The following is a 14,188-nucleotide window of genomic DNA, read 5'->3' as shown; positions in this document are numbered from 1 at the left end:
GGACTTCAGCGTGATCAGCGAACCCCTTAACTATTAGGCTACCCCACCGCCCCTTATCATTAGACAACAAAAGGGTGTCCGTCAATGCTAATGTGGGTGTTGAGTTCTAAGTACACTCGTGATAACAACAGATATGATAACCTCAGTATATCATGTGGACAAATTGAATTCAGAAATATATTACCATTAATAATGGCTGCTGACGCCATTGTCAATCCAAAGAAAGCTGTCTGCCCTGAAAACACAAGAGAATATTCATAAATGTGTTATTGTACCGCAAAGTCATTGGTGAAAGTAAGAAAGCTGTTGTAGTTATTTATCACATGCCTAAGTATCCAGAACAACTTAACTTTATGTTTGTGGCTATTTTGACAAATATTACAGAAATTTGAATAAGTGTATTCAAAATATTTCAGTATACCATGTTTGATCAAAGTTTTCATTTTGAAGATGTGCATCCATCAAAATACATACTTTAAAAATGCCAATTGTGGCTGAATTTTGCATTTCACATAATCTTTAATTTTAGCACTTCAGTTTGGGTTTTGAAAATAACCCAAAAAAGTAAAAAGACACTGAAATTAAATGGAAATGTTTCTCTATGTCCGATAAGTGTATATGTTTCCTAACATTTAATGAAAGTGGGTGGATGTCTGTTTGTTTAACTATTGCCAGAGCCACAACAATCCTTGACCTGCCAATCTTATACCTATTTATTACCTATGTGGGCAAACATATCAAGGTTCATAAAAATCATATGTGCCCTAGGGTCATATCACGTCACACTAGAAACGACGTCATAACAAGACTGTTGATGTCATTGACAAATTGTGGTTCCGCTGCTGTTGCGACTTGCTGTCCTCATAGGTAAACACTAAAATTCGTCTCTGTATGTAGACATCCCCTTCGGTAATAAATAGAATCTTATATTCGTCTTCATGTCCTACTATGTTTACGACACTCGTGCCTAAATTCCGGTATTCAGACATTTTTGTCGTAAACAGTATGACACGAACAAAACATAATATCCTCTATATATGCTAAGTGTTACAATAGATGCAAGCCATACAGATGAACAAAGGCAACTCTCATCACAACAAAATATCGGTTATCAGGAATTCCAACAGCATCAAACTATACTGTGCCTATGAATATCGAATTTTGGACTAGAGTGGATGTTGGAGTTTGGTTACATTGTGCACTGTCATGCAGTAGGTACATACATTCATCACTGTTGATGTTGACCAGGATTGTGGTAGCAGCAAACACCAGGATGATCAGAGCCAGGGACAGTACCACTCTCTTCTTGAGGGATATACTGCAACATATTCAATATGATCGTAACATCAGATTTTTTCAATACATGTTAGCATTGGATGGCACATCACAAAGCAAGCTCTGTCCCAGCGTGTGACATGTTTAACTTCCCAGTATGGATCATCTTCCCGAGGCAAGGGAGTTAACTGACCATAAAGTCAAGTTTAATCAAGGTGCTCAATTTGAGTTGATTGAGTTCGCTGGGTAAGACCCGTTTTATTACAATATAGATGTTGATTATCGAGCAGATCGTCTTGACTGGGCACCGCCCGTTTGCTTGACGCAAATGCAACTGATATGAGAGATGGAATCTGATTGGTCAATAGGAGGAACATAGAAAGAACTCGTAATAGCCATTCCAGGATAGTTCGGCAAGGGTGGAAACTGGACTTTTATAGTCAATTAACGCTCTTGCCTCGGGAAGAGGAGTCAAGATAGCACGGATTAGTGTTTGTCATTAATGAACAGCTTTGTGGCACTGGGAATGACCCTAATGGTTTATCACTGGTTTGTACGGCTGGCTAAAAAGATCAATACTTGGAATTATCGTCAATGGGAAGAAATGTTAACGATTACCGATATGAAACTGTTGTCATTGATATGAACTCACATAAACTGTTGTGATGAAATAAGGTTTAGATGAACCGAAACAGACTTGTCATTGTCAAAGATGGAAAGCAATTGTTTTTGTTATATCTCAAATGTTCACAAAGTAATCCATGCAAAAATGAGTCACGGTGTGAAATCTGTTGATTTCTACATATTTGCTTAAAGTTCCTTCTCCGATATTTATCGATAATCAATCAATATTTAGTTAGCGATTATCAATCTCTGTGATCTATATTGATAGCCAGCCCTACTGGTCTGACAACCAGAAAACACACTAACTTAATAAATATCCAACTGTTTCACCTATCCTGTTACTCACAATCTAACAAGCATGACTGTAAAACACACGCAGACTAAGTTGGATATGGTGGAGGATATCTCAAGATAGCTGAGTAGAAGCAGCTGCAGGTCTGTCATGGTGGCCGGGTCGTTGTAACTTGATTCTGGCGCTGTGGTGTTCCTCAGCTTGTACTGAAAGTACTGGGATGAAGAAGGTAGAAGTGAATATTGGGATGTTACACTACAGCAGTACTGCCATAATTGAGGGGTTATTCCTCAACTTGTACTGGAAGTACTTGGAAGATGACGGTAGGAGTCATACTTCAACAGTACTGACACAATTGATGGGTTATTCCTCAACTTGTACTGGAAGGACATGGAAGAGGACGGTGGGAATCAAACTACAGCAGTACTGCCACAATTGAGGTGGTATTCCTCAACTTGTACTGGCATATTTACAAGTAAGTTCAATAGTTAGTTTAATGTAGTCCAGTGATATGTACATTTATTATGTGTTCAGGCAACAGTTGTAAAGGAATCTTGAGACAAAACATCCTATCATTTTAAGACTTAATTAAACAAGTACTCCATTCAAAAGATCAATCATCATATATCACTGTTTTTATGGTTACTGTTCATGCCCAAAGCAGACAATATCAACTACATATAGTCAAAGGGAGAATTAGGACATCTCCTGGTATGGGCAATGATTTTGCTGGAGACAAATGGCATTAGGTCATTTTTATGATGTTGTGAACTATTACAACCATGACAGTTGCTAGGAGAAGCATATTCTGCTACACATTGGCCTTTCAGATGTTGGACAAATGCATGTCAGTAAAAAATGTTAGCATCCAGCCTAGCAGAAAGCATAAATGCTGAGAAAATTATTCATACCGTTTTTGCTGTGATGAAAAAATTCCATGGCAGCAACGATGCTATCCCCAAGAACAGGAAGATGAAATAGACAGCAAAATATCTGAAATTAAAATAAAATATTTGCATCTATTTATTATTTCACTGCCATCATCTCATACTTAATGTTCAGAAGATGTTTGTTTGTGTGGCGGGCATTGTGTGGCTGGTGCTTTGACAGAAGCAGAGATCGAGAGTCTAATCAAAATGCTGTTTGTAAGGTATTTGTCTCAGTAATATTGGCAGTACAACCAGTGCAATGTGGAACAGATGCGGATCTGTTTGCAAACAAGTGACACTTGGTGCTTTCAGTACTTATGACTGGAAGAAACTGTTGACAGAAAATGCTCAGGGACCTCTAAGTATTGTTAAACTTAAAGGTGAAAGTGTCTGTGGCCAAGTTCTACCACACCTCTGCTTGATGAAGACCTACGATGAAAGCAGATCACAAATCACGTAAACTAGCATCAGCCTCTTATGTTGCTTTCACCGACATGAGGACAAGTGTTGACACACATGGTTACATCATTCACACTCCGGCGCAGTGGTGACTTAGCATAGCACCACTGCCACAGGCCACGTGGTCAGACTCTTCTCTTGTTTGTAAACAAACACCTTTTTCAGGAATCAGAATGGAACGGACTAATGCAAGTATTTGGGGGCGCTTTACATCTTCTTTTGCATAATTATAAAAATATCTTACTACAACTGCGACAGTGAGTTGCATCACAATACATATTTACACATCAAAGTGACCGTATCGCTAGTCCTCTGTAGGGCTTCGATGACAGCACGTGGAGCTGTACAGCCAATGTAAACATAGGATAACTACGCAAATGGAAATAGTTTTTCACGATTTAGGATATTTTCTTAAATGAAAGTTAACCATTCTATGACATATGTTTATCTAGATATGTAGACTTGTCAGAAATGAAACACATGAAAAATCTATGCAATATCTTGAATGGACTAGCTTTGTAAGATGTGACTAATTGTCACATGGTGCTTGCCAGTGGCAGAGGTACTATGCTGGGCGCATGGAACTCTGGGTAGGAGAGAGTACATCATTGTGACAGTTTATTTTCTAAATGGCTGGTTATTGAATTCCTGTATATTTGCAACACATCATGTTGAAAGTCATACATTATGAAACATAAAACAATCACAATAAGTCTTGCAAAGATTGTTCATGAGTGTTTCCCTTTATAATTCTGGTGACCTTGACCTTTGACAAAGGTCAACCACAGTATTTCCTACTGTAGACCATGTTTAGGAGGTCACATATACATAGTCTGGTGAATATATTATCTTAAATGTGATATATGTGAAACAGGGTTGAACATTGTGTTCAAGAATATTTCCTTCTATAGTGATGTGCATGCACAGGTGTGTGTGGCTGCTTGAACTAGTCTGGATTTATGTTGCCTTTATAGTGCTAGCTGATATACCATGCTGCAGTTTTGCCTACCCACTCAGACACATTATATCTGTCAGCTAATCTTTGCTTTATCTCTTCACTGTCGAGTTCCAAGCAGAGTAACAGTAAGTACCACCTTGAAACGTCTTTTGGTTTGACGTGGGCAGGGGATAAAAACACTGACCTTCCACAGTTCAAACAGGCAATCTACCCACTCCACCACAAAGGCGGTGCTAACTTAGGTAGTACTGACTTTTACCTTTGAAGTCAGCCAATCATATGCCAGAAAGATAAAAAACACATGTGTAGGAGTAAGGAAGTATGTAAACTATTACAAGCACAGTGAGATAGAGGAAGATAAACCCGTAATATTCACCTGATTTCACACACCCTATATCAATCACACCTGTCTATCTGCCAACGCCTGATGGCCAATTTGGCCTTTCATAATTAAAATCAAACTTCATTGTCAAGGAAGTCACTATGAATATCCTCCAAACATTTTAAAGCATATGTCCAATGATTATGTGGGAGAAGAAATTGGTGTGAAGGGTGTATTCTTTACTGAAAAGGGCTGTTGTGGTGGCCATTTTGATTTTTTGAAAAAGAAAAAGCTACCCTAAAAAGGTAGCCAGGGGCATGATTGATCTGTCCGATAATTTGGATGGAGAAGACTTTTGTCAAATCTAAACTATTTAATCTTATGATTGTGGCTTTTGGAATCAGCAGAGTAAAATATAAAACAAATGTCACCTTCAGCTTATCCTTGCTACGATGGTTCATATAGTGAACAAAACAAATAAATGCACATCCAAACCATTGAAGTATCGACTTGATCCATGTCTAGGCTGACAGTGACAGTCTACAGCAATCTATGAATTTACCTTAGTTTCAATTTTACACATCCTGAATCACCTTTAAATGATCGACCAGTTGATCAATGATGACAAAAATCGCCACAGGTTCATTAACAACATTAACAAATGTATTACGCCATTGTGACTGACTTGCTGAGTTATTTCTTCACAGACATTTTTCATCTAATGAGGATATTATCTAAATACATTTGTTGTAAAGAAAGTTTGTTGTGTACAAAAGTTGTTCATGTAGGGCATGTTGAGCATATAAACGTTAATGTCACCTCTCATGTAATTTAAGGATTGACTGTATTTTTTACGTTGCGGATTCTTACAAAAGTTTGCACACTGGTTTTTCGATTCATACCTCAATGAACCAAAAAAATACACAGTCAATGCTTATGATTAAATTCAACAACATAAAACATGTTTTATCTACAATAATTTAAACAAAAACAGTTGTATATATCAAAAGACAAAAATGATGAGATTAATAAACATTCCAGGTGTAGAAATATATGCTGTGGTGTGACATGAATCAGGTGATCGTTTAATTTATGCACAAAACTCGACCTGCCTACACAGTCAGTAGCCGATCAACGGAAAGTAGGATCAAAACAATGTTCAAAGGACCTGTCAATGAAGGCAAGAGGTGAGAAGAACTGCAACAGTCAGACTATAACAAACCAGAAGGAATATGACTTGGAGAAGGCGGCTGTTTCTAATGACATCGTCTGAGTTGCTGCGAGATTCAAACATTAGTTCCCCGAAAACAGGAAAACACAGTTGGAAAAATGCTGGTTAGAAATGAAACCCAAAGACATGAACATGATGAAAGTTGTGGAACCGAGGCAAGCGGGAAAAAAACCCTCACTCCATGAAGGTTCATACTCCAATGAAGTGAAAGTCAATTTTTGAATGTATTTACGCACAACAAACAACCACAACACATAACAGCACAGGAAACAAATAACGTGTGCCTAATCTGCAGCTGGACCATCTGTAGTCACTGAAATTATCTGAAAAACTCATACACTATAGAGATGTAATTGAATGGAATTAAATAAGCATGCAAATATCATTAAAAAAATATGTTAATAAATGGTGGTTATTGAACCAATTACACAAATAATGTAATTGCTTTCATTCAATATACGAGTCATGTGATAGCATGGTGATTATCAAAGTATTGGTGAAATGCTTCATATTACCATCATGACCATAGTACAATACTTGGTTATATATCACACTATCTGTAAGACTGAGATCCATGAAAGACATCAAAGGGGTGTTTAAACAACAAAAATTAAACATTATTACATACAAACAGGGTGTTATCTTGGATTCCAAACTAAGTAACCTTAGCAGGCAAATTGGGTCAAAATTGTAAATTTGTTCAAAAATAGGATTTATTTATATTCAAGTTCATTGTTTCTTAATTTCAAAATTATTTGATTATTATTGTATTTTAACAATGAGTTAATGTAATAATGTCAATTTAAGCATTAAAGCCTCATCTTCTTTCTTGCTATTGTTATCGAAGAACTACCCAACACGACCAAGCCATCGTATTATCCAAAAATCTGCACTTAGGGTTTAAACATTCCTGATGTCCATGAAACTGAGATATAGTCTTCAGGTGACTGAGATCAAATTGAGGTATCTATATAGGGTAAACAAACTTACATAATAAAACTGGAGTTAGAAGATAATAAAAAGGGTGTTCAAACCACTTGAATCAAACGTGTTCAGATTGTCAATCTGCCCACGTTCTGCTCGTTCTTGCTGTGATTAACTCCACTTTTGTGCATGGAAGTGCTCTATTGTAGATTTGTTGATGATAAGAAGTAGTGTAGCTGAGTGAGTGAGTGAGTGAGTGAGGTTTTACTACCACTTTTAGCAATATTGCAGCAACATCACAGCAGGGGTAACAAGAAATGGGTTTCACACATTGTACCCATGTCGGGAATCGAACCAGGGTCTGAAGCGTGATGTGTGAACCAGGTTACCCGATCCCCCCATGGACCACTTGCACAAAGCGATCTTAGCGCTAAGATGATCGTAACTCTCATACTTTAACATAGGCTTACACTAGTTGTAGTGCTTAAATCGCTTTGTGCAAGTGAGCCCTGGTGTAGCTGAGAATCGTAGACTTGAAAGCCAAATCGTCAAACAGAAAGAAATAAATATTAAACAAGTTCTTTCTTACAATAGTTAGCTTTCACCACAAGGTGTAATTCGCACTTGCATGCATTTAATCATGCCAATTCTGACGGCTGTCTAAACTGGCATAACTTTTGCTCTGAAAGTTCATTTTAGACTAACACACAAAAATGTAGATTAATACCAGTTTTTTTCTGCTTCAAATATCCAGTTCAGACTGATTCCACAATGGAATGCCTCATAAATACCTGTCCTTTCTGTCTTTTCTGCAACTGTCTCCTGATTGAAAGACTAACATCTGCTTTTCTTCATCAGTGCAGAAGGCCATTTGTTCCGTTATATATCCTTGTTCTACTGTATCAGTACTGATGTAGCTGTGGTTTGAGACAGCAGCTATCTTGTAAGAGGGACCTGATGATTATACTAATTGACAGCCTAGCTCCCTACTCTGATCAGGGATGACACTGTATAACTGCCGACTAGAAATTAAGCGATTAGCAATGCTTCTGAGGTTACTAACAAGGCAACAGGTGGTGCAGTTCTGTAGATACTGGCCTTCTCTGATCACATACATGAGAAAACATTTTATCATCCTGTTTAACATAAACAATATTTTGCATCAATATTAACAAACGGTACAATTCAAATATATTTCCTGGCAATGTTTCATTTTCTGTGATATTGTAGATACAGATATTGCTGCATATGAACAAGAACTATGATATCAACCTGTCCACCAGGGCCCACATGCACAAAGTCAAATTAGCGCTGAGATGATCATTACTACCATACTTTAACATAGGCTAACAATAGTCACAGCACTAAGAAGATCGTAACTCCCATACTTTAACATAGGCTTACGATAGTCTAGGTTAAGATCTTAACTCCCATACTTAAACTTAGGCTCACGATAGTCGTATCTCCAAGATGATCGTAACTCCCATACTTTAACAAAGGCTTGCGATAGTCTTAGTGCTAAGATCACTTTGTGCAAATTATAATCTGCAAAGATAATGGTTTCATGCAGAAATATTCATAAGAAATGCTACTTGTTTGAAAGCAAATTATTCAAATTCTTTATCTGGAAACATAAAAAATTATAATTTAAAAACATTTCAAAGTGGTAAAAGGCACAAGTTAAGCTGATGGGAAATGCATATGACAAGGGCCCAGAAGTATTGTTGTCAGTTGCGCTGAACACTTCTACTAAACATTATATCTGTATATAAGACAGCTGCTGATAAATCGCAAAGAGCAATAAAGAACAAAGTGTGGTTAATTTCACAATGAAAACATTGTTCTATCATGACATCATTTCTGGAAATTTGAATATGCCCTCGCAACTTGATGACGTCATATACTGGATGACATTATGTTTGAGAGGGAAGTGTCTAGTATTCAGTGGTATTATAGTAAGTTGTTTCCCATAGATGTAACTGGTGTACACAGATAAACATGATAAACGCAGAGGCCGAGTGATCGCATCCAAAAATGGGAGAGATAAGGAGAAAAGATATATTTATAATCAACATACACAATATCACAGGTTCAGAATTAAATTTTTATTACAAAATATAAACATTTAGCAGGGAGATTCTAAGTGCATTGTTTCCAGCCAGGCTGCCCAAGCAGGGATCTCCGACCCCTACCACTTGACCCTGGTCGCCAGGGTAGCCTGGCTAGATGGACGAAAAACGTGACGGAGCACCTGCCTGCAACCGGGTAGATGGTGCTTCAATATGACAGGCAGCCACCCACGACAGGGTAGCCTGTTGATAACCCAAATAACCCTGGCAAGCTGGAGTCTCTGATCCTGACTACTTGTCCTGGTCGACAGGAAGGCTCGATGGCAAACTTACGATATGGTTGAAATGATCGAATGTATGTGACAAACTTATGGGGGTGATGTATTCCACACGATGTAATGTGGATAAGTGCCATCAGTGCCACATGATCAGTTGGATACCAGTTACAATGTATAATCCCCAACACAATGAGAAACCGATATATGGTGCGATATGCAACAGACAGTGATAAGATTCACAAAAAGAGCACAAAACTGGAAGTAACATGAATGAATGGTGTACCAGAGCTACAGATAAGCAGTGTTGTGTAAAATACCCCAAAAAATATTCAAAACCCAATTACATTCAATTAACTAGCGTAAAGAAACGCATGCATTAAATGAAAAACTCAAATGCATAAAATCAGCACACGTAAATCCAATGCAATTTTTTCACCATGCGTACAAAGGAGCTAATTTCCGAAACACATTTACGAGCTAATTTAATTTCCGAGTCAAGCCTATATATTTAGAATAGTTATCATTGTTACATACATCTAAAACATTGTTTCATTTTTTAAAATCTTAAAATGTTCACTCTTTGGGGGGAAACCCAATAGAGTTATGAATTAATGAGTGAAAAAATATTGGTTACCCAATGAAAAATGTAATAACCCAATTAAAATAGAAACCCTAATGTAAAAACTCAATTGCTCAAAAAGTTATCTGGAGCTCTGGGTGTATCATATGTAGCAATGTATAATCTTATAAAACCTGCATTGGTTAATGTGATTGATGAGTATGCAAAAACGATAACTACAGACAAGACCCTAGGAGTGTTTCCTGTAGGTATGACTCAATGGGACATGAGAGAATGAGCTAGGTGGAGATGAGGGTGGTGGTGGGTACAAAAAAAGCTGCTGATGACAATACGGCAATGAAATGGAATTGGCTGACTAAGCACGTGCTTACCTCAGGAAATGGATGAGTGCCCACACTCCTGCCTCGGAATTGGGTGATTGTGCATGTTTATGGTTTAACAACATCCATACACATGCGTTGTGAATATGTAATACTGCCTCACAGTGGCTGAACGATCACATTCAAATGTGGGAGAGATATGACAATCGGATTTGGGAGAAAAGGTACAGATAAACGACGTGCAGATTGTGAGAATATGCGGGAAATTGCAAATTTAACCCACCTGTTCATAAAATGGACTTGTCCGACAATGCTGGTGTCGGATTCTATTCAGGGAGTCATAATTATTAAAATTAAGGTAACTACAATGTATTTTTAAAGCTTGTACGTTTTATCAACATCCTAAAAAAGTCTGTACATAATGCTGAAATCTCATGTAAGAAATAACCGACTTGTGGCCGTTCTTCATCGTACAATAAAGCACTGCGCCCCTCATGGTTTAGTGTCACTGCAGTGTTATATTGTATGATAAACAACACCCACACATCGTTCATTTCTTAAATCAAGGCAAGGGACTGGGATTTGATAAAGCCACTTGATCCTGGCAAGGCTAAGGGATGCAACTCCGCAAAACAGCTGTGGTGCTTTCTCCCATGCAAAATTTCAGTTTCATCATTGACAACATTTACTTAAAATGCCACTTAGCAATTGTTTTCACTCATTCCACCATTGTGTCTAGTTCCAATATTGGCTGAATAGTTTCCAGACTGCCATTCAGTTGACTTTCCATTGCATCACATTGCCCATGTTGCCAGGGATAGAAAGTAGCCAAGAAATTCTACTGGCCTGATCTATGATAACACATAACAATACCCCCCAAATGTTTGAAATTCTTCTAGCCCTTCGAATACCTTCAATATTAGCGAAACTGGTCCGGGCTAACAGGCTAGTGCCCCTTTCAATTCCTGATTGCGAATTACATTTTTCCAATAGTTACCATAGCAACTGTGATGATAATACAGACCATACTACCAGACCAAACGAAATTAATACAATCATTGTCAGTAATATCAATGGTCTGCTGATACAGTAGTGTTGGTTTTAATGAGATGAGGTAAGCAACTGTTACAGCTCACAAACCCATGCAATTCTAGTAAACTCAGCTGATAGCTGTACACATCTGTCACAGCGACTGATCTGGGACAACCATTGTCTGAAGAACACTTGATTCCAAGGCTAATGACCCTGTAGCCAGAACTTAATTGCCATTATTTATAAGATGCTAATCCCTGTTGTTAATCCTCACCAGCATTTCATTGTATATTGACTGTCAGCAAACCTGGGCTACCATATCACTTCACATTAATTACTGTTATTTATAGTATGACATTTACTGACTTAATTGATCATCCCCTAAACTGTGTCGGTTCATCATGCCCATAAATCCAATGTCCAGAGCAATGTCATTGTGTCTTTGTCCATTGTTGTTCGTTTCTATATACCGGTATGTGTTATCAATACACTGTTAGTCATTTTGGTATTCCGAGCGCTGGTGTCGGGACAACCTCGAGCAGGATGTGCAGCTCATAGGAAACGTCCTGAGGTTGAGCTGGAGCTCCGCTCACCTCATGTATGCCTGAGCTGGAAGGTCCTCTCATTGCTGTGTTTGTGTTGTCAGAGCAGGTATTCCCCTCATTGTGTAATTGTTGTTTATATGTTGTGCAGAAAATGTTCCAAGACGATGTCGATTTTGTCCAAGGGCCAATTCCCAACATGCGCGTTGACACTTTTATGACTAACCCTTTTAGCAAAGCAGGGCCCCCATCATAAAGAAGGAGCATTGATTATACAAAGTTCAATGATAAATGCATTAATTAAGTGCAACCACAAATTTATCAGTTAGATTATTCTATCTCGGGATGTTGACCTTGAACCTTGTCATAGTATGCATAGCATATGCCAAAAGAATTCCCTAGGTCCATGTGGAATAAGTCAATTCTAGTATATCTTCTTATGTAAATAAATTATCTTTGCACCATATTCATGAGAAAGTATGATACAGCTAGTTTTCACAATTATCTCAAAGGTAACCTTTCAATTTGTCTTCCTTTGACTCATCTGCGCTGACCAAGCCAGTCAACTGACATCACATGTGGTGTGCCAACCTCGCTTATCCAGTGTATAACAACACTCTTCTGTTGCGATATATACCCTACACCCATTTGCAACCACAGCTTTCCTTTGAGACTGTTCGAATGACATAATGCCAAAGATAGACGTCAGTCAAATTACACCATTCTTCCAGGATTTAAACAAGCAGCAATATTACCAGCACTCAACTTGTGCATGCCATTGAAAATACATCCTGAACATCTTGTAGCACCAGGACTTCCCCTCCCTATAGCACTTCTCCCTGCCCTACCTATGAAAAAATATTTTTAATAGTCTTGTGATTTGTTAAGTACATGGATGGCTTGCATGGATGGGGCTGATTCTGAATGTAGATCTTGTGGTGTCATGACAAATATTCTTTTGGCATATACCTCATCCTGGTAAGGGCATGAATTTTGTCTGGGTCTGCATAAATGCCAGTGCTGTCAATTATGTGTCCAAGGAATTTCATCGTATTCTTTGAAAGCTGACACTTTTCCAGAATAAGTGTTATACCTGCATCACACAATCTGCTCAAGGCTGCCGCTACATGCTGATCATGTTCGCTTTCATCATGAATCAGGATATCATCCATCTGGCACACAACCCCATCTTGGCCTTCCAGAATCTGTTGTATTCTCTTATGAAAATGTTCGGGTGCTGACGAGATGCCAGAAGGTAGGTGGTTAAAACAATACCGGCCAAAGGGTGTGATGAAACAGGTAAGTAGTAAGGAATCGGGGGATAATGGAATCTGGTGGAATCAAGAGTTTGCGCCCAGTTTTGTGAACACTTTAGCTCCACTCAACTGACTTAGTGTGTGATCCACAGCAGAAAGAGGGTGACATTCTCTCCTCACGGACTCGTTTAATTTAGTCAGATCTACACATATTCTGATTTTCTCTGAAGATTTTGGGATGACAACCATACCAGCACACCAGTCGGTAGGACAATCCACCTAAGATATGACACCACTGCTTTCCACTGATTGGAGCTCCTGTTTCACTTTCTTCATGAGAGGTAGAGGCACACGTCTGGGTGTTGCAATAGAGAAAGGCTTAGCATCCTCTTTGAGCTTCGTAGAATATTCACCTTCCATATTTCCTAGCCCAGTGAATAGTTCAGGAAACATGTCTTTCCACTTGTCCCCAACAACACTATCAATGCGGCTGACAAGGTTGAGAGCTTGAATTGCGGGTCTACCCAGCAGAGAACAATTTCCACTTGCTGTTCTGGAAGACACATTGCCTCAAATCACAGGTTGCTGCTTGTGGATAATTTCAGATTGTCTGGTACTTGTGACAGCTTTCTGTAATGTTAATTCAGAGTCATGCTGAGGTTTTTCTGATAATTTGAGGTCACAAATTCCAACAATTCTGTCTTAAATCATCTCATTATGAAGTGCACCATGATTACAGTTTTCTGCAAAAGAATAGAGATTCGTGATGAAGCTGCCAACTGGTTCACCGTCTCTCTGTACACGCTGGTTAAATTTAGCTCGCTCAAATATGTTATTTCGGCGAACGGAAAAGTACTGATCAAACTTAGCTTTGACTATAGTATAGCTCTTCTGTTCCTCTTCAGAGAGAGTGAAAGTCGGCAAAATGTCATAATATTCTGCTCCCATCAGGTATATGAGTTGATTTACTTGGGTTTCTTGGTCTTTTGTCGCAAGCTTGGAGGTGATGCCATACCGCTAAATTCGAAGGATCCATCTTGTCCATCTCTCTGGGTTAGAGACATCAAATTGCTCAGGAGGAGATATGTGCAAGCTTG

The 14,188-nt window shown here is 38.5% G+C and overlaps 1 protein-coding gene across 1 annotated transcript in view; it reads right to left on the bottom strand.

Moving 5' to 3' along the window:
• Positions 1 to 14,188, bottom strand: part of LOC139442248 (equilibrative nucleoside transporter 3-like) — a 29,941-nt gene that overhangs the window by 12,818 nt on the left and 2,935 nt on the right. The window contains exons 3-6 of the mRNA XM_071223036.1: positions 3,103 to 3,184; positions 2,246 to 2,406; positions 1,224 to 1,318; positions 185 to 235 (exon numbers count right to left, since the gene is read on the bottom strand). Of these exons, the coding sequence (XP_071079137.1) occupies positions 185 to 235; positions 1,224 to 1,318; positions 2,246 to 2,406; positions 3,103 to 3,184 (389 nt within the window). The remainder of the gene's footprint in view (positions 1 to 184; positions 236 to 1,223; positions 1,319 to 2,245; positions 2,407 to 3,102; positions 3,185 to 14,188) is intronic.

This window comes from Haliotis cracherodii, unplaced genomic scaffold (genome assembly GCF_022045235.1).
Source record: "Haliotis cracherodii isolate W230 unplaced genomic scaffold, xgHalCrac1.p SCAF_5, whole genome shotgun sequence".
NCBI classification, from domain to species: Eukaryota; Metazoa; Mollusca; class Gastropoda; order Lepetellida; family Haliotidae; genus Haliotis; species Haliotis cracherodii.
Note: the sequence above shows the minus strand (reverse complement) of the source record. Positions and strands in the feature narration are given on the sequence as shown.